General features: G+C 39.5%; 5 protein-coding genes across 7 annotated transcripts in view; 2 read left to right on the top strand and 3 right to left on the bottom strand.

Annotated features, from left to right (window-relative positions):
- Positions 1 to 279: 279 nt before the first annotated feature.
- LOC108053259 (melanotransferrin) lies at positions 280 to 3,662 on the bottom strand. The gene is made up of 7 exons (XM_017135860.2): positions 3,509 to 3,662; positions 2,996 to 3,423; positions 2,699 to 2,832; positions 2,474 to 2,634; positions 1,945 to 2,411; positions 1,720 to 1,884; positions 280 to 1,649 (listed from the first exon to the last, which is right to left on the bottom strand). The coding sequence occupies exons 1-7, from the start codon at positions 3,567 to 3,569 to the stop codon at positions 591 to 593; spliced, it is 2,475 nt and encodes an 824-aa protein (XP_016991349.1). The 5' UTR covers positions 3,570 to 3,662; the 3' UTR covers positions 280 to 590.
- Positions 3,663 to 4,070: 408 nt separating this feature from the next.
- LOC108053258 lies at positions 4,071 to 4,471 on the top strand. The gene has a single exon (XM_017135859.2). It carries the CDS (start codon positions 4,160 to 4,162, stop codon positions 4,334 to 4,336), a length of 177 nt encoding a protein of 58 aa, XP_016991348.1. The 5' UTR covers positions 4,071 to 4,159; the 3' UTR covers positions 4,337 to 4,471.
- Positions 4,472 to 4,579: 108 nt separating this feature from the next.
- On the top strand, positions 4,580 to 5,586 carry LOC108053257 (phosphomannomutase). Its single transcript, XM_017135858.1, has one exon. It carries the CDS (start codon positions 4,728 to 4,730, stop codon positions 5,490 to 5,492), a length of 765 nt encoding a protein of 254 aa, XP_016991347.1. The 5' UTR covers positions 4,580 to 4,727; the 3' UTR covers positions 5,493 to 5,586.
- On the bottom strand, positions 5,520 to 7,498 carry LOC108053255 (kelch domain-containing protein 4). Its single transcript, XM_017135857.2, has 4 exons — positions 7,227 to 7,498; positions 6,861 to 7,166; positions 6,382 to 6,802; positions 5,520 to 6,271 (listed from the first exon to the last, which is right to left on the bottom strand). Exons 1-4 carry the CDS (start codon positions 7,338 to 7,340, stop codon positions 5,589 to 5,591), a joined length of 1,524 nt encoding a protein of 507 aa, XP_016991346.1. The 5' UTR covers positions 7,341 to 7,498; the 3' UTR covers positions 5,520 to 5,588.
- Positions 7,499 to 7,809: 311 nt separating this feature from the next.
- Positions 7,810 to 26,402, bottom strand: part of LOC108041935 (ankyrin repeat domain-containing protein SOWAHB) — a 37,802-nt gene continuing 19,209 nt past the window's right edge. Inside the window, exons 4-12 of one of the 3 annotated variants that reach the window (XM_044457675.1) lie at positions 18,505 to 18,517; positions 17,427 to 17,431; positions 11,447 to 11,536; positions 11,347 to 11,352; positions 10,735 to 10,807; positions 10,391 to 10,480; positions 9,294 to 9,339; positions 8,861 to 8,887; positions 8,201 to 8,622 (exon numbers count right to left, since the gene is read on the bottom strand). In XM_044457675.1, coding sequence (XP_044313610.1) covers positions 8,319 to 8,622; positions 8,861 to 8,887; positions 9,294 to 9,339; positions 10,391 to 10,480; positions 10,735 to 10,807; positions 11,347 to 11,352; positions 11,447 to 11,536; positions 17,427 to 17,431; positions 18,505 to 18,517 — 654 coding nt within the window. In that variant the 3' untranslated portion in view covers positions 8,201 to 8,318. Of the gene's footprint in view, positions 8,623 to 8,860; positions 8,888 to 9,065; positions 9,340 to 10,390; positions 10,481 to 10,734; positions 10,808 to 11,346; positions 11,353 to 11,446; positions 11,537 to 17,426; positions 17,432 to 18,504; positions 18,518 to 26,402 lie in introns of all 3 variants that reach the window. The other 2 variants (XR_006417475.1, XM_044457674.1) reach the window with 2 other exon arrangements.

Here is a 26,402-nt window from a genome sequence, read left to right as displayed (position 1 = left end):
GTACAATTGCAGTCAACATAATAGGATTACAGTTCCATACAGTACATTCATTTTATAAACAAAATCCCAAACAAAGAATTAGGCTCAAAAATAAAACTTAATATAGATTTCTCTATAAGATACATAATTTTAAGCTTTATTCTTGTTTTGTAAAGTAGAGAAAAATTAAAACAAATTATTGTGTTAGTAAGATTTTTGAATTCAACAACTATTATTTTTGTGGCAGTAGATTGTAATAATTTATAAATTTTCTAGCTGAATTGAAAATTAAACTTAGCGTCTAATTGTTTCATCATTTTATTTGTATACTTATAAAAGTTTTGTAAAAGATTCGGCTTACACTTTCTAGATACAATTTTTTGGACGGACTTAGTTGGTATGTACACAAACAAATTCTATATTAAGGCACAGGCACTAAAAATTAAAATTATAGCCTTCGTCAGATAATATTCTGCATCAAGGAATGTTGTTTTTCGGACGGTATGGTTTTTTCTTGTATTCTTAAACATAATTGGAATGTAATCATTGATATGTTTCTCTTTGTGCTAGAGATTCTTGTACAATTCTGAAATCCTAACGAGTCTACTGGTTTAGAGTATTGCAACTAAGGAGGCCACGAGGAGCAGGCCTACGGATAATGCCACCTGTGAGGCACCGGCATAGCAATCGGTGATACGGCGAGCCCGCATAAAATCGCTGCCCAAATAGGAATCGTATCGTCGTTTATTCGGCAAAATTACTTTGAGCTGCCGCGTTGCGTCCTGGAAGATCAGATCGTAGTGACCAATCGGCGAGGAGAACATACTGAAGCTAAAAGCGTCCACTTCCTTCCGACCGTACAGTTGTTGGGCATAGGTGAGCAGGTTAATATAGGCATTTATTTGGGTCTCGTTGTAGTTGACTCCTCCGCGGGTTACGACGGCATTGGCTTTCACCTTGCCCAGATTGCAGCGCTTGTAGTCCTGCACCTCGGCACGCGTACCATCAGTGCACAGGAGTTCAAAATCATCGTTTAGAGCATTCCTTGCCCACCATTCCTTGCGCTTGCCGCCTGTGCTCTCCATCACCGTGGTGTGCTTCATAAACGCCACATGTCCGCCGCCCTCCACCAGGCACCTGAATGCACCGGTATGTCCATAGTAATCTTCGGAAGCATCGCGACGACAGTATCTGTAGCTAGTTCCATGGCACAGATCGCACATGCTATCGTAAGGCACTCCAGTATTATATTCACTGCTAATCGCACCCGGTACACAAGACTTGGTGAAGTACTCAGCGGCAGCCCGCACCGAATCACATCCATACGGACGAATCCAACCGTTCGAGATGAAGAGAGCCATTGGATATGTCCAGCCAGCTGCGGTGTTGATGCCCGTGTGGCAGGTATTCTTACCCTTAAGGTAAGTTAACTCCGTATCGGGATCCTCCTCCTTGGCCACAGCGACCACATAATACTCGGGCTCGCCAAGATTGTACACCTCCGACATGAAGGGAATCAGGTCGTAGTTCAGTCCGCCAGTGTACACATCTCCGGCATCGAAAACAGAAATGTCGGCCTTACCCGCTTCGATGAACTGCATGCAGTTTATGTGGGAGTGCATCTTCTTGCAAATTAGTTCCGGTTTTAGGAGGTGCGCTTTTAGGGCAGTCTGTACAGATTTCAAAAGAGTATTAAAAACGATTGTTTTTAATTTTATTATTATTTCATTTTTAACTCACCCTCATCTTGATACATTTCTCGAGTTCGTTTTCTGAAGTCACGCAAAGGGTCATCGCCGGAACAGGACATTCTCGAATGCCGTAAATAAGGTCAATGGCAGGTCCCAAATATTTTGTAAAGGACTGATCATCCTCAGGAATAATACTAAGAGCCCGGCTTGAGTCCTGCAAATAAATAAAAATGTGTTTCAATTGTGTCTGATTAAATAAAATATAACCACAAACCTGGAAAAGCAAATTTGGCTTGCCATATCGTTTCGAATCAAATATGCGAAACTTCTCAAAAAGAATCGATGTGTTGGTGCCGTCCTGCGGATTGTTGTCTTCGGAGAAACTACTGTCCAAGCGTTCACTGCGGTACTGATTGTATTGGTTTCTATAAGGGTCATTATTTTCGTACTGGTTTTTAAACTGATCGTAGGCACCATTTTGACCCTGCACGTTGTAATTGTTGTTGTTGCTAAATCCTTGCCCATTCAGTTTGCTTTGATCTTCACGGACCCCATCGGAATACAACTCCGCAATGCGTTTCAGGAATTGCTGATATTGCTTTCGATCGTTGAAGCTGCGTGCTGAAGATGTCACAATGGCATCCGCGGGAACTTGGCCCCAATTACACTGTCGATAGTCGTTAATGGGAACGCGGCGACCGTCGCGACAGAGTAGCTCAAAAGTGTCCGGTGATAAGTTTTCTGAAATATTGTAGGAAATAAGCAATGGGTTTCGGAAAGGTTAGGTATGTATAATCACTTACTGAATTCAGTGGTCTGCAGCATTTCAGATACTGTCGAGTGGCGCAAAAATGCAACATCTCCTTTCTCCAACAAACACTTGAAGGCGCCTTCGTAGCCAAAGTAGGGATCTGAAGACGAGCAGCGTCCTCCAGGAATCTTGCCAGTGCAGAGCGAACAAAGTCTGGTTATAAAATAGATTACTCATTAGTTAAGTCTTATAACTTTAATTTGTCTTTAGGCCTTACTTATCTGAGTTGTCGCCAATGGGATTGTATTTGTCGGATAGAGAGTACACGGCACACGAATTGTTGAAATAGCTGGCAGCTGTCTTTACTTGATTGTTACAGTCCACAACTTCCATGCCGCCTTCTCTTTGGAGCTGTGATATAATAGGGTTTGGATATTACAGTTTTTATTTGTTAAGTTATCACTTTAAAGTGCTAACAGACTTTTTTTGTATGAGGCAAAGTTTAAAATAAGTAAAATTTAAAAAGTTGGGGTCTAATAAATGGATTTCTTGACATTTTTAGTGCAATTCTTACCGTATGAATTGGGACAATCCAACCTGCAAGACTGCCCACCCAGGGGAAGCAGACCCTCTTGTTTCGGAAGTCGCGGAGATTATTTAAATCAGGCAGGGATCCCTTTTTGATAACGGCCACGGATTGATATTCCATAAAGCCGCCCTCCAGCTTTTCCCGCATAATGGGGATCAGGGAGTTGTATCGGCCCGCCGTGAAAACATCTCCGGCGTCCAGCGAAGTAATGTGCGCCTTCTCTCGATCGATGTGGTGGATGCACTCATCCGCACTGTAGGCCTTGAAGCAGGTGAGATTCAGGAACACCTCGTCGAACAATGCTCGATCGCGTTCGATGGCCACCGTGAGATTCTGGCATTTGTACTGTTCTGCCTGGCTCTTGGTGCACCAGATGAGATTTTTGGTCTTGTGCTCGTCATAGTGGTGTTGTGCTGGAATAGGCAAATCAGGGTTTACGAAAATACCATGCCAACGCCCTTAGACATCGTGGATGTCTGTAGTCCAGCGGGAACTTACCGTTAGCAAGTGTAAAACATAAAGCGCCGACTAGTGCCACAAAAACGAGGCTTCTAGCCATTTTCAGTAAATAAGTAAATTAAATAAAAAGACCAATCTTAAAAACAATTAGTCAAACAATATACCACACCCAAGCCCAGCTCAAGATCGCCAGAGTGACCGAAGGAATGAAGATTGAATATACCAGACTTCGCTATAAAAATACCAACAGGTATCTACAGTGAACCTTGGTTAAAAGCGATTGATGGTAAGAAAATATCATTTAAATAAGTATTTTGTAGCTCAATTAGTTTTAGGATATACAATTTAAGCTTAGAATTGAAATATAAGACCTATGAACATTTAAATAATGTTCCTAAAACATTATTTTTTGATATTTTTTATTCAAAAGTACCAGCTCAAACATACTATGAAAAATAAATATTCCTTTAGTTTTTTGTATTCTTAAATTTATTATTATTTATCGTTTTATAAGGCTGTTGTGAAGTTAATTATATCCAGCTTGTACTGTAGCAGACAGCAAACACAAAACTTTGGTGTGACCTTTCAAGCGGTGTTTTTTAGCCCTTTCCGACCAACCAGGTGTTTTGTGTTTTATAATAACAAACCGAGACGAGAAATTAAAATAATTTGTCAATTTAACCAGATAAAATGGCAGTTCTACGTGGATGGAGATTTGTCGGCTTCGTGTCCTGTATCGTCGGCGCCGTGGGCTTAACGCTGTATCCTGTGATTGTAGACCCGATGCTAAACACCGATAAATACAAATCCCTGCAGGAATACAGCAAAATTAAGAGAGACGAACTTCAACACATAAAAAGGCAGTAAAAATCCTGTTTATAAGACTCCAATTGTACCCTTATGAACCCAGATATGTGTATTTTCTGTTCACATGATAGGGCAGTACAATGTACATATACTAAGATCTGTTAAAATATAAAAATATTAAGAGCTTTAAAATCATTCCAACTTCCCATTTCTTGAATTTAAAGACATTAAATACTTGCATTTTTGTTTAACTTTTCTCCTAAAAATAATTCAAAATACAAATTACTAGTGCAGTGTGGTTCCGGATCTGGTTCTGACCCGGTGCAGTAAAGCTTTAGGGTATTTCTCACCAACTCGTTGCCGCTTACAAAGGTTCTTTATCTCAAATAATACGTGGACATAATTACCTGGATATTATATAGCTGCGTTTTTGCAATAATTCTCATGCAACATGGGCACCGCCTCACTGAAACGTGACGAAATCCTCCTGCTCTTCGATGTGGACGGTACTTTGACGATGCCCCGATCCATGGTGACCCCGGAGTTTGAGGAGTTCTTTTACTCGAAGGTAAAACCCAGGGCCACAATCGGAATCGTCGGTGGATCCGATCTGGAAAAGATGTTCGAGCAGCTGAATGGCCAGAAGATCCTCAACGAATTCGACTTTATATTCCCGGAGAATGGATTGGTGCAGATTGAGGGAGGAAAGGAGGTGGGAAAGCAGAATATCATCAAGCATCTGGGAGAGAAAACCCTGAAGCGGTTCATCAACTTTGTCCTGCGTTACCTATCCGAGCTGGATGTGCCCATTAAGAGGGGAACCTTCATCGAGTTCCGAAATGGAATGATGAACGTGTGCCCCATTGGACGACAGTGCACCCGGGAGGAGCGGAATATGTTTGCCGCCTACGACATTGAACACAAGGTGCGGGAGCAAATGATTAGGGACCTCAAGAAGGAGTTTGCCGACGTGGATCTGACGTACTCCATTGGTGGTCAGATCAGCTTTGATGTCTTCCCCCATGGTTGGGATAAAACCTACTGCCTGCGACATATTGAAGCCTATTACAAGTTCAAGGAAATCCACTTTTTCGGCGATAAAACGGAGCCGGGCGGCAATGATTATGAGATTTATAGCGACCCTCGAACTATCAGCCATAGGGTATATACTCCTAAGGATACGGAACGCATTCTCACTGAGATTCTGGAGCTGTGAGACAACTGAAGTTACTCAACATTCAAGAATATTCCATTTTTTTATATATGTGTACGATTGTTAATGAAATTTAATATATAGTCATTTGAAGATATACTAATCTGTATCCATATCCGAGTTGTCGGAGCTATCCTCATCAGCACTGCTGAATTCCTCGTCGGAACTACTGCTATCGCTATCCTCCCAGGCGTGGGCCTTCAAGTTATTGGGGATTATTACCTTCCATTCCAGTTTATGCAAGTCCAGGGAGTAGAAATCGTTGTAGGTTAACTGCTTGGCGTCCTCTTCAAAGATTCCACCAAAGATATAAAGTGTTCCCTTGCAAACGCAGAGTCCGGGATTCATGCGCGGAGATGGTACATTTGTTGGCTTAGCTTTGGGGAAAAGACTGGGTATGTTGGAGACATATGGAGTACTTGTACTTGGTCCTCCAACGGTAACCGTAAAGATCCCATCTGTTGTGGTGGTGACGGGCTTATCTGAAGCGGACATATCAACATCCTTGCTCTCGTCTGTTTCCTTTTTCTCAGCGGGACTGGTTTTGGCTTGGATCTCTTGCAATCTCCACGTTTGGGAGGTCAAATCGAAAGCCAGCAGATCATCGCCAAACTGACCGTGGACATCTTCGTCGTCCTCATCGACATCCATAACACCACCGAAAGTATAGGCCTTGCCATTCGCAGCCACAGTGCAGCCAACACTGCTCCGGGGCTTAGGTTTATATCCTCCGGCCTTCACGAGGGCCCACTTGTATTTGTTATCAGCATCGCCAGCGTTTTCTAAAAGCAAAGGGTGGACAATAATTAATATTAGGTAAATTAAAATAGCTTCAAAGCCATACTTTATATTATTCTTAAGATACAACATTTTGTTGTTACTAAAAACTTACTGTCTTGATTCAAAACAAACATATCCGTGTGGGTTACTCCTCGATCCGCTTCCTTTTTCATGGAGGCCCGTGAGTAACCTCCCCAAACATAGATTTTGCCTTCCGGAGAAGCTGCTATACAGCAGCCAGATCGCGGCGATGGTACTATTGTTCCCCCGATCTCAGTTTTTAGCCATTGATAGGACTCCAGAGAGAAGATGTGAAGATCGTTGAAGTAATGATACGACTGGTTGTTATCATGGAAGCCGCCAAAGATAAATAGACGCTTCTTGGAGACGGTCATTCGATGGCCACTTCTGGGACTGGGTCCATTAGGGGCAGTTACTTTTTCCCACTTGCGGGATTTCAGTGAAAACTTCCATAGATCCTTGTAGTGGTGAAACTGCAGCTGAGAGGGACTAGCATGCTCTCCTCCAAACATCTAATAAAGAAGGTTTTAATTCAAGTAATTCGTAGTTATATTAAGATGCCAAACAAACCCAAAGTTCTCCTCCATTACTGGCCACAGCCACCATTTGGTGTCCACTTCTGGGAGTGGGTCCTGAAGGCGATTTTAGCTCCCTCCACTCGCCACTTTTTATATTATAAAAGTATAAATCGTTAAAAACGGAGGTCTTGGTTCCCGTATAAAGTTCCCCGCCAAACATGATGAGTTCCTCCTTTTCCGGATGGGAAACTAGAGTGAAATTGGATCGCGGAGATGGCGGCAAGCAGACGGATTCACTTATAGTTTCAATCTTTCCCTCCTTGGCCTCCAACAATTGAATTATATCCGCTATATTAGCCTAAAAAGAGATATGTTATATTAGTAAATATTGTCACAATCAGACAATAACAATTCTTACTTCTCCCAGCTTTTCCAGCATTTTCTTTTGCCGTGCCGCTTGCTTTTTGTCCGTTTTCATGGCTGTCTTCTCGGCTCCTTTGCCCTTCTTCTTGTTTTTGTCCTTCTTGCCCATTTTATCAGGTTTAATTCGGTTTAGAAATTTAAATCAACAAACAATTTAAGCCGCACGTGTACTCCTATCGAGTAGATAGAGGAAGAACTGGATTTTATAATACCAGATACTTGTTGACAACTTTCGACGGAACTGTGAGAAATACCTTAACGGGTTTTTTGAATATACGCGCGAGATTCCAATTCAATTTTGAATTTAAAGAAGTTTTAAATAAATATTTTACTTATATATATTAACAAAAAACAATCGTTCTATGAAAAAAAAAACTTTTCACGAACGTAAAATTTGTGTAACAAACGCAATACATATTTTTTAAATGCAACAAACAGAAATACAAGAACTTTTATTTTATAATAATAAAGAATACATAATTAATTAATAATAAATCATGACAATAGGTTAAAAACTTTTTATTCTAAAAAAATATAACGTTTAAATTTAACTTTCACAAACAGAAAAAATGGTTATTATCAAAAATTATTTTCTTATTAATAGGAATACGTTAGTTTGTTGGAAAAACAATACTTTCATTATTATATGGTCAATGTTATAAGTTGTATGGTATGCAGACATTTAAGGTTTGTGGCTTAACACATCCATTCTGGTATTCAGGATTGTGATGGATTGCTGCTCGAGGAGCCTCGACAATTTACCGACCAACTGGAGTCAAATCCACAGGCGGAATCCGAATCGGAATCCGCGGCGAAGGATGTGGCGATACCTTTAGGAGCCCGTAATTGATTCGGGGTTGTGGGCATGCTACTATATCCACCATTTAAATTGGAACTGGAGTTCGAGGAGCAGATGGAATCACGGGGCGAATCGGTGGCATTCGAGGCGTAAGATGACCGCTTCGATGACTTATTCCGCTTGCTAATATAGTCCACCGTCTTGGGCGGCGGCATCAGGTCCTCCGAGCGCTGGGTTATGTTGTCCGCCGAGCCCCACGACTTGTGGACTCCGTCGTAGATGTTCCGGTTATTGGGAACACTCGCCCTCGACGGAAGGCCGCCGTTCGTTCCGTAGGGTGTGCTCATCGCTGCCCTCTGATTCGGATGGCGATTCCGTGTCGTACCAACGTGGTGATGATGACGCTGATGAGGGACTCGGGGAGACCGATGGTGAGGGCGACTTGCTGCTCCCGTTCCCCCGCCACTGCCATAGCCCATCGGCGCCACCCCACTGCCATTGCCCACTCCCAAGAAATTGCTGAACGCCTCGGTGGTCTTCTTTACCCGGACATTCAACGAACCAATCCGCAGGAAGCCTAAATCTTTTTCGACTGAAAAGAAAAGAGTGTTATGTTAAAATCATAATTTACATTTTTTTTCCCTAATCTCTAAATTTAAATTGTCCATTCAGAAAAAAAATATTTTTGGCTGAAATTTTGTATTTAATTTTAATCAACAAATTGGGCTTTAATTATCTGAAAACTATATACATTTTTGGACTTAAAAATTATGTTAGATTTTGACCGATGTGAAAATGAAAATGGATAAATATATTTTCTATTCACTTACTTGCATGCTTTTTGCGAGCCTTGATTTCTGTAAGTAAAACAAAAAACAAATAAATTCATTAATACTTATCAAACATAATAATTGTCATATCAAATGAACGTGCAGAAACTTAAAAAATGCCTTAAGTTAGCGGACTTTTGGAAACAAGTAAAAAATAATGCAGGCGATAAGGAAAAACATTGAAAAAAACAGAAAGAAAACTTACCAACAGCAACGCAAACGGGCTTTGCAACTCAAATGCTTGCGAAAATAAAACTATAATAAAGAGTTTAAGCTACCAAAGTACAAAAGCATTATATACATACAAGCTAAATAAAAAGAAACGGTTTAAATAATATTGAAGCTAAGGTTGTAACTCAACGTTAAACCAGCAAATTAATTGAACATAGATTTAATTAACACTAATACTCAAGATCGTTAAATCTCAACCTGCCTCCAGGTTCCGTTGAGTCCGCCGCTGAATCGCATCGCTTGAATCTCTACATGCAGCAGAATTGAAAATAGATAGAGGTTCCCATTTTTTATTAATTACTATCTCAGTTTAAGGTTCGTATACTCTACTTTTCAGTAAGTTTGTTGATGATGGGCAATAATGTTTGCAAACACGAGTAACTATTATTATTTCCGCAAGCGCATTCTCTTTGTGAACTGAATTGGTTTATTTAAAGGAAAAATCGGTTACAAGTTAAGTCTGAGAGAAGAAGTTAAGGTTGGTTAAGACATTTAAGTATTAATAGTTAAGAGGTAGTTTTTATTAAGCAAGTATTTTATTGTTCAGATAAACATGCGATTATTTATAGATATGTACATAAAGAGTGAATACTTATATTAAGTTAATCGATACACCTTGGTAAAATATATAATATAATAAGGCCATGCTTTGATTACTTATAAATTAGTAAAATGCTCTTAGTTATTTTACAAAATTTCATATATAGTTTTTTGATCATTTCGAATGTAGAAGTGTATAAAAATATTATTAGTTTAGCCCCAACCAATTATTTTGAAATTTTGTACATATACACATACATTAGCACAACTTTGGAAGGGTAAAATACAGGTGAAAGATTAAAAAAAAACCAATAAGCCGGGGTACCAATTAACCAAGCTCTGTTGGGTTAGTAGCAACATCTTTGGTGGACTGGCGACGGCTGCCACCCGCGGTGGCTCGAAAGGTTTTGCGGAGAAAGCTCTCTTTGCGTCGAGTGGAGGCGCCGCGAAAGGGAACCGGATGTCCCTCCATTTCGGAGGGCGACAGTTCGCTGTCCTCGGTGCTGGGCTTAAAGAGTCCCGCCAGTGATTGCCCTGGTGGCTTTTTGGGCCTGCGGTGCATCATCGACTGGGAACGACCCACCGCACCGCCGCCTCCACTCGAAGCACCACTAACGGTGGCAAACCGATTTTGAGCGCGTTTCTTGCCGCGGGTTAGTGCACTGCCCAGTGTACCGCCGGTGATCTGACTACTCTCAATGAATCCCAGGTGGAAGTTGTTGTTCACCTCCGCACTGATGAAATGCTTTAGATACTCACTGCTGCACGTCGAGGCCGACACACTCGACCGCTGGCGACTGTAGTCCAGCGGCTTGTTGCCACTCCAGTCCATGATGTCCCGATTGGCCTCTGAGAAATTATAAAAAAATGGATTACAAATTGATATTATATATATTTATTATGTTTATCATCAGTTGTAAGAATTTTACCATTTTTATAGCTTTTTCTTATGATTTTTTTAGAACATTTATAGTTTATCATTAGGAATTTTTATAACAGTTTAAAATCCTGATAAACTAGATCCCTTTAATATATTCGCGTAAATGCACATATAATGCACATAATGTTAATAACTTAATTTTTTAATAAATCCAAAAACTTACTGTAGACATTCCAGAGCAATTCGAATATGTTATCTCTTCCAAACTGGGTTGCCAAGTGAAGCGGTGTGTATCCCTAAATAAAACAATAATTGAATAAAACAAATATTCTTTTTATGAGGTATAAATTGTTCTTTAACTCTAGAAAAGTATAATTTCATAAGCCTTAGAGAATTCAACATGTGTTCCATACAAGCAAATATGCCGCAAATTGCAGGCATGTTTTTGTAAGAACCGTTTCGAATCTTGCGGACTGTGATTGACAATTCACTTTGTTTCAAATGTGGATGTGACATTTTAATACATTTGAGTGAATTTAATTTCGCAGGAACAAAGCACCGTTCAATTTAAAATTTTGTAAACTTGAATGCGCCGGGCAAAGGATTGAGTTGAATTGGAGGTGACAGGCTGGTGAGGCCCAATTCGATATGCTCGTCATGATTTGTCACAGCCTGCTCTCCGCTTTTGGTTCACTTTATAGTCCAAAACCCCCGGGAAAGGGTTATGTTGCGCGATTCGGTGACATGTGACGCACATTTACGCGCGACTGGGACAAGCCAATAAGTCGGTTCGTATATTATTAAAATTGCCTCAATAGATTTACATATCACTCACCCCGTTCTAAGGCGTCAACAGTTGGCGAATGCGATCACATGGAATGAAGGGTATATTAAATCTTCAAGTTAACACGTTTGCATCTCAGATAATCGCTTACCGTTCTGGCATTTACATCTGCCTTATAGGTGCCGGCAATTAGTTTAACCACATCTTCATTTCCGTGCTTGGCTGCCCAGTGCAAGGCGGTCTGAAAAGAATTAGTATGAGATTAGTATGTTTTCTCAGCTTGAAGACAGGAACGCAGCTCTTATTCACAAACTATTACTAAGTAATTCTAGCTTGGGAGAAAGTAAAACCATTTTTAATGGATAATATTAACTTTAAATAATAGTATGTAATAATATAACTATAGGGATACAAATTTGTTCCCTTTTTAAAATAATAAGATTGAACATATAACTATTTTTTTAAAGATCCATATTTAAATCAATTACACATTAAAGTCTATATATTTTATTTAATTAAAACAATTGGTAGTTTTCCATTCTTTTTGAAAGTATACAAATTATTAGAAATCATCAGAATCTTAAATGTAAAAAGTATTCTTATGTGGCGTTTTTAGTTGGTTATAATTTGTAATTATAAAGAAACATAGATAGATGTTTAATAAAACAGTTTGTTAACTTAGACACTGTAATAGTTTTTAATAAGTTTTTCACTGCTCATATTTTACCTAATAAATATTTATTTATGGTAAGAGTTGCAAGACAACATTATCATTATTACATTTAATTTAACTTAACAAAAGCATGCAATTGCAACTAAAGCTCAGCTTTTTTATGCTTTGTGGTCTGAGTTTCCGCAGATATTTGTTGAGGGATTAATTGTAAACACGCTATCTAAACAGTAGCCCGGTCAACGGTCGGTGTCCCAATCGCGTCGCAGATGCCCCAGTTCTGGAACTATTTGTACCGCCACCAATTGGTCTGCGGACCGCCGAACTCGAACCCGAGGACTCGTCGACCCAGCCTCAGCTGCCGTATCCGAGATTTAGCGATATAAATAAATTGGCCAGCCACCACCGAATGCCTGTTGCCTCAATTATTTTCATGTTAACATAATAATTTAGTATGGCAAAACGATTCGCCCGGTTGCGATAAGACGTGGCTGGACGGGAACTGGAGCTGGAGCTGGAGCTGAAACTGGTGGATCGCCGGCAGATCTCGGCCAGATCGCCACCAGTGCATCGGCATTGGCATCGGCGGTGCATGTCTGATTTTCTATAGAATTGTTTGCCGCCGCACTGCAGCCCACGTACGTATGGCCATGTGTTGACAATGAAGACGGTCACTTTCTGACTTTCTGACTTTCTGGACGACGGCGACGACAAACGCGAGGATCGCAAACGGTCCGATCGGTTCGAACAAATAGAGTTTCAGCTTCAGTCAATTCCCATAGTCTGCGCCGATCCGGCGATCGGTATGTAATTCTTTTCAAGGGAAATTTGTTTCGTGTCTCCCGTTTAAGAACCTCCAGCTTCAGCTCCAGCTCCAGCTCCTTCTGCTGCTGACGTAGTTATTGCTGTCGATGCATCTTAATCTGCCCAGCCTGGCATTTAATCTCGTCCATTGTCTTTCGCCAAAGCAATGATCACGGCCGGGAGCTGCAAGCTGCGAGCTGGAGACCCACTCCGCGGGAACAGCAAGGTGAGCGGCGGAATGTGGGTATAATTTGGTTACAGTGATTCTGCGACTCGTCTCTATTCAATTAGCGCATTTTTTTCGAATTAGATAAGGGAAATTAAATTCTCAACAGATGCGACATGGTGGCAGAAAATTAAGTTAGCACAGGGAAAACCAAAAAAAAAAAGGGTCAATGGGGTGATTACTTTATTTGTTGCCTTTTGTTATTTGTTATTGGGCTTACTATTTGTTATGCCGTTTACTATTAAAAAGTATGAACAATTTTACAAACTGATTAGCGCTTATCTCTATTTTATTACGCTTATCTGTACTGGATAATTCTCTTTTCATGAAAAGTCGTGATAGATTTAAACATAATATAATAAATCTTGAATCATAGCTGTTTATAACCTTTTTAGAAGAAATCATTTTGAAATGTATAGAAATAAATATCTATTTTAAGGAATTAACGAATAGCTCAATTCCCATTGACAAGTACCAAATTGTAAAATTATTTTGGGTGTAATATAAACTTTGAGTTGATAGCCAAAAATGCATCTTTTCCTGTTCTCTGTACTTAATTAAAAAAAGGTTTAATTGTGTGTATTAGAAGCTCTAAGCACTTTTCCTAAACCAATAGAAATAAGAATTTATAGCCAACCAAGCTTTATCTTTCTCCTCATACGTTTAATTATAAAAGGGCTGAGATTCGCATCGAAGCCGGCATTGTCCGTGGATTATCGCCTTGTTAGCTGGACGACTGGCAGATGCTGAAAGGCGACCGGTTTGGGGCTTACAAATCGTCTCACGCGCAGTTTCCGAGCTTCGGGCCGGAATGGAGCGATTTTAGCCATTTCGGGAAGTTGCCGCTACAGTGTCTGAGCCTTTTTACATATGGCACGTTGTCCGTCTGCACGTTTAAATTTATTGTCCATTCCATTAATGGTGGCAAGGGACAGGAATTTTGTGTCTTTGAAAGTGAAATGCCATAAATTCTTGTGTCTCGTTCAGCTGTGGCATTGTATTGGCACACCGCAAGCAAACAGAGCGATTTGCCTCTCCTCCGGATCTGCAATCCTCCGATCCGTCCCGTCCCGTCGCGGAATCCATCCTGCGTCGCATCGCATTGCATCGCACCGAACTCAAATGCCCAGAAATTCCAGGAGCACAGATTCCAATACCTAGGTCGTGCGACATTTAACCGTGTTGCTGATCCGTTATTGCTTCATGATCATAAAAGGATGTTGCAAATATTTCACGCAGCCCACGGTTTAGTCTTAAGTTCTGAAGGTGTTTTAGGCGACCACTTAAGGTGCTATATATACAATGTGATTCTAAGGTGTCTGCATCCCAATATGTATTGTCAATTTTAATATACCTTAAAAATTCTTATTCTTGTAACTTACTTTTTCAACTTTGCAAAGAAATAGTTGCAAAGAAATTGTGTCAGAAAAGACTGAAGTATAGATCAAGTAGGTAATATCGTACTTAATATCTAAAGTAATTTTGTGGAATATATGTAAATGTTATATTGATAAGAGTAAAATATATTTTGAAAAATAAAATACACTATTGTTTCTTATTGTATTAGCAATGAATACATCTTTCTTATTTTCTAATAATTAAATTAAAATACAAAGAGTTGTTATACTTACATACTGAGTTGGAGATGATCCATTAAACATGTGAAATAAAAACAGAAAGCACAATTAATAAAATTAGGCTTAAGATAAGGTGCCAAAAACCACTCAGAAAAGCAGACACAAATTTGACTTCTTCACAGAAAAAAAAGGAAACAGTTGATCCTTTGACAGGATTTGGATAAGACCGGCAAGTGCATATTATTTATGTATGTGCCATTTTCGCTTAACAAGTTAATAATACATCCGAGCACCTTCAACGGCAATTACAACCCTTCATTTCATTTTTCTGGCAGATGGATATCGCGTCCTGCGACGTAACTGCGGCTAGTCATACCAGCGAGTGTCCTTGCTCCTGTGCCAAAATGCCCTAATGGTGCCAACTATGTAGTATGATAATGAGGGTCGTGGAGAGCAGGAATGCGGGCTGGTTGGTTGGTGAGCGATCAAGTATTGTGGAGTGCCTCGGATGTGCGGATGTTCGTTTAGCGCCAAAAGTCGAGCGCCTGCTTTTCCGACGTGCCGTCGCCCGAAGGCGTTTTGATCGAAATTCGATATTGTCCTGATAAGGCGGGAATGGGAATGGGGAATCGCTTGACGGACCCCGCAAAACGAGACCGCTGTAACCCAGAAGCTGTCATTTTGATGAATCGCCAGGACACGAATACTGTCATGTTTAACATGGCTGCTCTGGTTATAATTAAGACTCCCTGTTCTTTTTCATAATTGCACTTGGATCAGAGTGACCGATCGGTGGGCAGCGAGCACATTGCTCTGGAGATTACTCGCAAATTAATTTATCATTAAAGGTGCACACTCTCACCATTTTCGACTGTCACTCAAGACCTCAACAATCTGGAAATAATGAGCAAGACAGTCATGTTTCTAGGCTGCCGACCCACTCATTAATGAGAGTTTAATTTGTGTTTGTTTTTCTGAGCAAGTTACATTTCAGAGTGTTCATGTTCATACTTACGCCCTGTTTTCGTTTCCGATCAGCGAATGTCGGTCGGTACATGGTTGTAAATTGCCGAAAAAGAAAGCATTAGAATGGAAATGGTAATTAAAAATGTATATTAAGTGGTGGTTAGGTTGTAAAAATATAGTTTTTATGTGAATAATTACCAGGAATAAACATCACATAACATTCAATAGTTTAAATTTTATCTTGATCATTTTTAGTTTGATTAAATGAAAATGAGCATGGTTAAATTTTATTTGTAACTTAGTGACCTATTTGTTTTATTTTGTATTTATTTAAATTTGCCTTATGAATTATGAATTTTTGGTTAAGGAAAAATAATAACCATATTCATAATTTCGTTGTACTAGCATAGAGGTCAGTATAAAATAAATTATGATATCGTTTGGCTTATTGAATGATTTTAATCAGCAATGAAAATAATTTGACCCCAGCTATTTAAGACTGCAATTATGCTATCTAGTTAGGCTATCATACTTGAAAGGTGTGTTAGTTCCCAGAGTGATCAAAAACAAGCCACCAATCTTTTGGGACATAATTGTGAAATAGAAACAATTATTTTCTATTTATGCTTGTCCTGTCGTGATACATACATATATGAAAAAAGTAATGGGACCCCCAAATCAATACCAAACTGACCAAATCGACAACTAGGTCTAATTGCCACGCCATTCCGAATAGAATAGCTAACAATCTTTACAAGCAAACAACAATAATCACCAAGGCACGATAAAATAAAACAACAATAATAATGACAGCCAAAGTCTTCACAGCGTTTTTATCTGCGGCAAACAATCTAAATGATATATTAAGCGCAAAGCAAATAACGCTCTTTTTGTCGTCACCATGTGCTTTCTCTTTCGCTCGCAAGTTAAGTTCTCCAATTATGCGGATTATTAATTTAACTGGGTCGCTGCCGCGAGACCCTCGTCCACTCCCCGGTTCCATAGTCCCTGTTTTTTCCTTTTTTTTTTTTTTTTTTTTTGGTCACTGGTCACTGGTCTTTGGTCACTGGTCCGTGGGCCGATCGCCGGCCACTTGTCGTTTCACAAGTTGTCAAAACTTGTCATTTAACCGACAATGAGCCTTGTTTGCTTTAATCGTGGTTATTATGCGTGCGGCTGACTTAGCCGCTCCCTCGGAATTATTAATGATGCGTCGACCGCTTTGGCAGGTGCTCTTTCCTGGCGACCGCCGATACCTCTGGGCCTGCTTATTGGCATCTCCGAGAGTGTCTCTAATTAGTGCACTCAACGAAAAAAAACACTTAGAAAAATTCATCAAATTTTATTGATTTATATATCACTCCGAGTATGGAGATGGTTAAAAAAAATATGTGCCTTTTGACTCTTTGTAAAAAATGATTCTAAGCCATAGTTTCTATTTTCATAGCTGAACAAAACTTAAATTGATTTATTAGCGAAGCTTCATTAATAGCTTTTATTAAAGAAAATTATTAAACATTTTAAAATAAAAGTTTCAAAAGTCGAAATATTTAAATAAAACATATTTTTTAAATGTCTTAGTAAAAAATAAATAATTACATTTAATTCGGATAAAGTATTGCTTAAACGTTTTCAATGTCTCTCAAAACAGTAACATTTTATCATAAACTTTTTCCAACCTTTCTTAAAACAATAAAATTGCACCATAAGCATGAAACCTGAAATATTACTTTGGCAATTACTTTCATTATATTTTGTTTGTTGTTTCTGAAATTCAAAATACTTTTTCTCTGTGTAAGCTGAATAGTGACGCATTTTGACCGCTGAGGAGGCACTTTCATTCGCTAAGCCAAATTAATTCGAGGTTGGATAATCCTGTTATTGCCACATAGCTGCCATGATTTATATATCACACCGAGTGTCCGGTGGCTCGACTGTCCAATTAATTCTCACCAGACCTAATTTATTCGTAATATCCCAGTGAGCCGGGCATGCAAACGGACCCTTCCTTTAATTGGTTTTATAACAGCAGGGTGGCTCATTTGTCAATGCGGCAATCAATAAATTCGCGAACAGGTGGAAACTCATAACTGCGACCGGGTTTAGGTGCTCGTTTTTATAATTTTTGTATATATTTTTTTTTATCATCATCCAGTCGCACAGAAGTCACGGCGATGAGGGTTCGCTCCTGTCCGAGGAATGACGATCCTCGTCGAATGGCGAGGCGAACAGGTGATCGGCAGCAGAGTGCTCGTGCTCTTTTGTTATTAAGTTGTTAAGCTAAATTATTGTTTTTTCCCGTTTTTTATGTATTTATTGTGAGCAACTCCTCGCCATTGGCGACATTTAACAGCTCGTGCATTTATATTGTCCGACACACAAGACCTATTAACAACATATCAAGCACGCGTGTACAATAATATCTAAATGTAAACACAAATGACTACATTGTACTAGCTTATTCACCAAATGGCTTTGAAGTTGTCTGACGCAGATTATATTCTGAATAGACTTGCTTTTTTAATTTTGTTTTATTTAATAGTCAGCTTAGGTTTTTTATTTTTTAGGTCTTTAATAAAATTTAAGGTAAAAGAAGACACTTTTCTATTTATGCATCTTTAGTGTGTAAACTTTTTGGGGTAACCATTTGCGTTTACACGAAAAAGGAAAGATAATTGCAAAATACACCCTTATAATAAGTGGCAATAAGAGGACACCCTTGTGGTAAAAATTAAATTTTTTGCAGATAATGAATTTCGATTAAAACAGGTTTATTTCTGGCCAAACTAAAAGTCCTTGACGTTAAGTAAAAAAGTAACGTGTCAATGGTTTTGTTTTATAACGTGAAAACGGTTTGTATGTGTAATCATTTGCATTAAATTGCTAGATGGAATTATTGCATTTTTAGTGGTTGCTTATGTATGTTACTACATTCGAAGAAGTGTTTTAAAATTGTCATAAACTTACCGTTGCTGGACACTGAAAAAAAAGAAACAAAAGGATATTAATGTGGAGTTATTAATTTTTTTTTATTATTTAATTATAAATGTAATCGTTAAATTTTTGTAAAGAATTTTTCAAGATAAAAGTGCTGAAACTTCTTAAGTTTACAGCCTTCACAATTTGTATACCCTTGCAGAGGGTATTATAATTTTGGTCAGAAGTTTGTAACGCAGTGAAGGAGACGTTTCCGACCCCATAAAGTATATATATTCTTGATCAGGATCAATAGGGGAGTCGATATAGCCATGTCCGTCTGTCCGTCTGTCCGTCTGTTTCAATACCGTTTGTGAGCTCAGTTTAAAAGCTAGCGATCTGAAACTTTCACACGCGTCCTAAAACATGTGTACGCAGATCAAGTTTGAAAATCGCCCCGATCGGACGTCTATATCCTATAGCTCCCATAGGAACAATCGGATATATCTAGCAAAAATTGATGATATTTCGCGCAGTGTAAAAGCTATTGACATGAATTTTTCCAAATCGTATTTTTTTATGCATACCTTGATCAGGGTAAAAGCGCGTGGCAATCGGACGTCTATATCCTATAGCTCCCATAGGAAAAATAGGGTAAAATCGGTCCAAATTTTATGTTTTTCAGAATATTTCGCGCTGTGTAAAAGCTATTGCTATAAATTTTTTCAAATCGTATTTTTTTATACATTCCTTCATCAAGGTGAAAGCGCGTGCTGATCGGACGTCTATATCCTATAGCTCCCATAGGAACAATCGGATATAACTTTCAAGAATGGAAGATATTTTGTGCAGTGTAAAAGCTATTAACATAAATCTTTCCAAATCTTATTTTTTATGCATACCTTGATCAGGGTAAAAGCGCTTGGCGATCGGACGTCTATATCCTATAGCTCCCATAGGAACCATAGGGTGAAATCGGTTAAAATTTAATGATTTTTAGGATATTTCGCACAGTATATAAGCAATTGACATGAATCTTTCCAAATCGTATTTTTTTATGCATACCTTGATTATGATAAAAGCACGTGACGATCGGACGTCTATATCCTACAGCTCCCATAGGAACAACAGGGTGAAATCGGTCCAAATTTGATGATTTTCTGAATTTTTCGCGTAGTGTGTAAGCTACTGACATAAATTTTTCCAAGTCTTATTTATTTACGCATTTCTTGATTAGGGTAAAAGCGCTTGCCGATCGGACGTCTATTTCTTATAGCTTCCGTAGGAAAAATAGTTAATGGCTGCGAAAGTATCCCTTTTTTTCTATTTTTATATGACATTTTTGCAGTATAAAAGCAATTGACATTAAACGATGAAAATCTAGTTTATTTATGTATACCTTATTCCTTTGGCTACTTTTTCAGTTTTAGCAATTTCGGCAAGTCTGCAAGGGTATTAAAACTTCGGCTTGCCGAAGTTAGCTTCCGTCCTCGTTTCTCATGATTTTCCCCTTAAGTGATCAATAAACACCACAAGGACAATTAAGATGTGATGCGAGTAAGGCAATCGGTTTCATTTTTTTTATTGCTGGGCGGAAAAGTCTGTGAAATAAGGTACATAATTAAATACGTAATGTCCGTATGGAATCAGTTCAAGTTCGGATCGATAGCTGATTTAATTGTTTGACTAATTGAGAGATTTTTTCTGCCCCGCTTTTTGCGAACCCCCAAGACGCGCATCCGAACTACGAGGTAGCCGCAGCATTATTTGCTCCATTTGGCACTCGGTTAACTTAATGACTTGATTTGCCAGACTGATGAGGTGCGGCTGATTAGCAAGCACTGGGGGACACAAACAGGACTGGAGCTGGGAAGCCAGATCCACAGACAGTGGTGTACGTGCAGCAACGTGGCCAACATCATCTTGACTCGCCATATATGCACTATGGCTGGGCAAAAACAAAAACAAAAACAAAAAAGAAAAACCTTAAATTTCATGCAGAATTAATTAACCGCGGTGGCTACTGCAGGCGCTCATTTCGTGTCGCCGCCGCCCAAGTAGCATAGTACTTTTTGTGGCTCCATCTTCGACTCGGACTCTCCAACTCCAACTCCTGTTCCGACTCCGACTCCCAGTCCGATATTTGATGACCGGGCAGACAACGCTGGAACACACAGAAACGCTCGACGAGAGCGGTCTGGAATTTCATTGAGAAACGTGCCCTGTACGCTGAGGTCGTGTCCCCGCCGCTTTGTCATGAGCATCGCCGCTCGCCGATGTTTGGGGGATCACTCAGAAAAATGGGGGTCTTGAATCTACTTTAAACTATAAGAAAGAAAACCGCTTAAAGGTCTGGTCTGCTAAAAGACAAAAAATTATAATAAGTTTCTAACCACATTAAAGGCTTAAAGTGATGGATCACATTTTCAAAGTCAAGAATAAGTTTTGTATTAATCAGTTTTAAAATTTCATAAAAGATATTGAAAACAATATATCTGCAATATAACTCCAAAACTTTTGCAGTTAGAGAATTATGAAGGAAGTAGAGTTTAAGGATGTAAAAGGTATCAATATTTTTAAAAGGACAACTTATTAAAATTAAATTAAATTATGTCATTAATCGCTTTAAAATTAAAAGATTAGATTTCTACCTAAACTATACTTTAACAAAATGCAACCAAAAATGTTATTTCTCCTATGAAAACTTTTTCATTTTTTTCAAGAAGACATGTTGTAAAAATTTCTACATACAAATTGTGTTCTGAGTTATCATACAGTTATTTAAATGTTTTTTCCAAGTGCATGTCTGTATGCATATGCCGGCTGCTTGTTTGCCTGAGAATCTATGTTGTGGCGCCATTAGCTGCCCCGTGTCGCAATTTAATTACAAGCCCAGTCCATCCGGGGGACATCGGTGAGATTTATGCAAAGAATATGGACTAAGCAAGTATACGCATCGGGAACATCGGCAGTGGAATATATAGGAGCAGGAGCAGGAGTAGCAGTATCACATCGCTGACATCACGATGCAGTTGCATTTCCCCGGGGATCCGTCGCTTTTTTGATGCACAACTCAATTTACCCAGTGGATTGGCAATGACGTGCGCAGTTAGGCCTTAATGCAGGTTGCCAAAGGGCCAAATGCCGAGTGGCCTATTCAAAGATATTAAGGCGAAAGCACTTGTTGCCATCAGGCCAGGGAGCTTCTTTAAAATCGAATCACGTCTGCCCAATTTTTGGCCAACTTGGGGCAACTGCAAAACCGATGAGACGCAGCAGACACTGTCTTGGAAAATTTTAACTCCCTTGTAGGCGATTAAGTTAAATGCCACTAAACTAATTTAATAGCGATTCTGAGTGCATTCAGAGGGGTAAGGGGTGGCCCCTATCCACAGAAGAACCCTTTTGACTTTCAGGAAACTTGCACCACATTTTCGCTGTTAAACATCTTGTCCCTCGTCGTCCCTCGTGTCACGTACGCGATCTGAGTAAAATAAATACACTCGACGCCGGGCAGATTGCTTTTCTATATGGAATTTAATTTGCGCTGACCCAAACATGTAATAACAATGCAATTTCAAGCGCAATTTTCCATCGCCCTGCCCAAGTAAATCAAAGTGAGTATTTAATAAAGCGCTGACCATTTTCTCAGGCATTCCTTTATTTCCCGGCGACGACAGGACAGGACAGGGCTGTAGATGTAGATGCAGATGCAGATGCAGATACAACTGCAGATGCAGATGCAGATACATTTGCAGATACAGATACAGATACAGATACAGATACAGCTAACCGGACATGCACGTCTCGTTATGCAAAATGCCAGCAATCCAGGGCAGTTAAACTTAAGTTTATGGTGCCTATGATCGGGATGGATGGCGCTTAGCGGGGGCAACCTGTTGCGACTTTGGGGGCGCCCCGTGGATCTGGGCATCGTAAACCCGAGACACACATTCGGGATGATTAATTTAAGCACTTTTACGAGGCCGCTTCATGGCGCTCCTGATTTATTGGCGGCCAGTGGGATGACGCTGCTTTACGATTGGCCTCAAATGGGTTCGAATAAAATCCCTGGATGCTAAATACTCCCATTCGGTAATCGGGGTGGAGAGATACCTTTTGGCTATTGGTTCGATTCGACTGTGACTTTGCGGGGCCTTCTAATTCCGATTTCTATTGCCACGGCGATCGCGATGGCTGCACTCGAACATGGCCAATGAGGCGTAGGACCGAGATTTCGTGTCTGGCAGCTGGCGCATGTTGCCATCAGACGCATTTACTATTTTGCATAAATCATAATGTAATCTGCATCTGGAAATGAAAACAAACCGATGCGAGGCGAAGCCAAGTCAAGCGAAAATGTCCAAGCGTTTATAATTAACTGCGCGGCCAGAAACCGAAGACATTTGCAGGCGACATGCCGGGCCCAGTTGCAGGACTCTCGATTCGCGATTCGCGACTCTCGACTCTCGGTTCTGATCCAGCCAAAAACTCGTACAACCAGCATAAGCCCGAGCATAATCGCGAGTTCCTCAATGGAGCCTGCAGCTCCCCAGCATCCGACAACGCCGGCAACAACCGCAGATACTCCTACAGCCACAGCGGCAATGTGTTTGCACTCGAAAAAAGGCATATTCCAAAGGGTTTGGAATTGAGAAAATTGCATTAAAAATATTTTAAATCAACATCAAATATGTATTTATTAAAATACCATTAAACCCTACCAATGATCAATGTAAATTTATGATTTTATTAGGCCAATAATTTGTCATTTAAATAGACTGCCAATTTAAATCAAGTTAAAAAGTTCCAAAAAATGTATTTAACCACAATTTCAGGACTTTATTAAGCTAAAGAAAGAATTCGATTTCATTATACAATTCTAAATGAAATCCCAATCCAATGTTAGGTTATTGAAAATATTGGATTAAAACAAATCATAAAACAAATATAATTTATTAGCCAGTTTAGAGAGCTCTCAAGTTTATAAATCTTTGTAAATCAATAAATTTGTCTCATTTAATTTTAGTTTTAGTATATAACTTTGAGTTTAAGAATTCAATTTTCTCTACAGAACTTTGGAAATATGTATACTTTGTTTTCGACTGTTTTTCTGTATTGTTTACTAACTATTAACTGGTTGGCCAATTGCTGTTGTAAATAGTCTTTTTCAATTTAAAATTTTAAAGACGATTACTTTGTTTATTCCTTCAGGTGTTTTATGGTGGGTATGCTGTTTTCAATTTAACTGCTGCCATTAAATTTTGTTATTTGTTAAACTAGCAATCCTGCTAATTCCTGATCGTGGTTCAGAATATTATGTTCTGAATTTTTTCGAGTGCGTATGTTTCGGCACAGGCGGTCAAAGATTCGCGCCGAAGAGGATCAGGCCCTGGAGATGGGGGCGACGATGGAGACGGAGCTGGTGGACCTGGAGCTGAAGCTGGAGTCGACTACGCAGGCAAATGAATAACCCTCACCTCATGCGCAATCGCGAAATCGCAAAATCTACGCAGCGCGCGGTCATCGGGCGCCTGCCAAAACTACGGAAAATAATTTATGCCCCAGTCGACGGACCGCGGCAACACATTGGCGCAACATGCTCCGCGGAGGCAAAATAAAAGGCAACAGGCAGCCAACAGCAAACAGCAAACAGCGAACCGAGATCAGCGGGTCGGATGTTAGCCGCATCCAGCAACGGCCAAAATTATAAATTAATGAAATTTATGCACAATAAAATTGCAAGCGAAATTATTGATGCAGTCGTTCACGCTTTAAATGCTCCCTAAATCAAAAAACGCCTCAAAAATTATTAATATGGCCGGTGAACATGCAGCCAGACAATCAGATGGCGCTAGGCAGCCACAACAAAAAAATAACAAAACAAAACAAAAATGAAACAAAACTGAATGTTTGTGGCTATGTACAATCGTACAGCAGAAATGTACACAGGTATAAGCGCCGGATATGTTAATCGGTAAAACATGCACCTCCTGCCTCCTGCCACCATTTCCCTGCCGTTTTAGCCGATTTGTGGCAGGGTCTATCTTGTTTTCCCCTATCGGGAACACGGCGATAGTAGGGCTCTAAAATGGAGGTGCACTTATGGTTTAAGGATTACATGGGATATATGAGTATTGCGTAGATGTTAAGAAAGGACATGGTCATTAATAAATTGATAGCAATGTTACAAATCTTTTCACTTCCGTTTAAAGTATCCGTAAAAGGCTATTTAAGATTTTGAATATTTTGTTCATTTTGCCTAGAAAAATTTGAAGAGAATAATATTTAAACGAAATTTCTTCCTAAGACATTTACGCTAATTAATTTTTCCATTATCACTTAGAAAAAATATTTTTGTAAAATACAGAGTGGTAAATTAAAAAAATGTATATTTGTATTTAAGGTCTTCCAATATATCTTTTTAGTTAATTTTAAAAGAATTAAATAATTCCTATTACATGTGTTTAGAAAAAACTTTTCAGAAAGACATAACAATCTTGAATAATAAACTTGAATATCCCACAAACCTTCTCAGAAATCTGCAACACTTAAATGCGCATTAAAAACTTAATGTTTTCATTTTGTACCCAAAATGTAAATTAGACCCACCGACTGCATCATAAAATAAATTGTCAAATTACAGACACCAGATAGATTTCACGCCGCATTTTAAATTTTACCCATGGGCTTTTTTGGATTTACAGAGAAAATTTTGTTTAAGCAAAAACAGCTTTATCTTATCGCGGGTTTTTGGTTTTGGGTTTCCCTTTAAGCGACTAAATGGAAATACTTATTATTCCACGAACTATGGGTATGTAAATTCCGCTTCTCACATGCGTCTCCATCAGCAGCAGTACAAAACCACAACCAAAGCCAAAAACCAACCCCATACCCAATCTCAAAAACCCAAACCCAAACCCGAACCCATCTCAAGGGTCCCACAATGGTGGAGCCCGGTTTTCGTAACTTACGCAGAAATCTCGAGGTTCGTGTTCAAGACAGGTAGCGCTCTATTGGGCCTATATCAGCGGGCTAAAAAATTAGTTCCTCAACGATGACAAATTAGACGTCATTAAGAGTGAGCGGGCCACAGTGACCTCATCTCATCCTTTCTGGGAAATCGAAAAACGGCGCACGGAACGTGCAACAAATGGGCATGGCCGGCCATCCTAGGCCGCGTGGAACTGTTACTCCACATTATTTATGATAATCTCGATTCTGTGGCAGCAGACCCCAGACCTCGGACCTCGGTCCCCAGATCTGAGATCCCAGGTTTTTTAGTTTTCGGCTTTCGGTTCGAGGTGAGCCAGTCCAGTCCGTCAGGTCATTTGGCTGATGGAGCGAAGCCACTGGCGTTGCGCATGCGAACATCACATCACAACATCGGGCGCTGCGTGTGGCCCCCAGACTGGATTCGTCTTCCTCTGGTTCTCCACCGCCAGAATGGCCCTTACCTGTTGCCAGATTGCCAACCTCAGCACCAGCACCAGCACAAACACAGGCCTCCGAGTCCAGATTAATGCGAAGTGACATGTTTAAGTAAAAGATCCAGAAGCTTATCCGATAATGGCCACCATATTTATTAAATGGCGTATTTAATTTGAGCCACTGAACATGGAATGCACAGGGAAAAATGGTTTTGTATTTAAGAAGGTGTTCTTGAAAGAGGAAAAGGCTTGTGAAGGAAAGCTAACCAAAGCACCTGGAACATTGGTTCACCTAAATTCAAGTCTTCTTAACAACATTCTTTATAAAAATTTTACTTTTTTGAATATAGAGCACAACAAAATGTGTTTTTCAATTAAAAACAAAATGTTTATACAGATTAAATAATATATAAAAAACCAAAACGTTTTATATTTTCAGCAAATCAGATTGTATCAGCTTTAAATTAAGTTTTTAATATATAAAGTAAAATCAATTAGCAATAAAGCAACGTTGTTCT

Source organism: Drosophila rhopaloa, unplaced genomic scaffold (assembly GCF_018152115.1).
Source record: "Drosophila rhopaloa isolate 14029-0021.01 unplaced genomic scaffold, ASM1815211v1 contig_163, whole genome shotgun sequence".
NCBI lineage: Eukaryota > Metazoa > Arthropoda > Insecta > Diptera > Drosophilidae > Drosophila > Drosophila rhopaloa.
The sequence above is the reverse complement of the archived record's forward strand: the minus strand, read 5'-3'. Positions and strand labels throughout refer to the sequence as shown.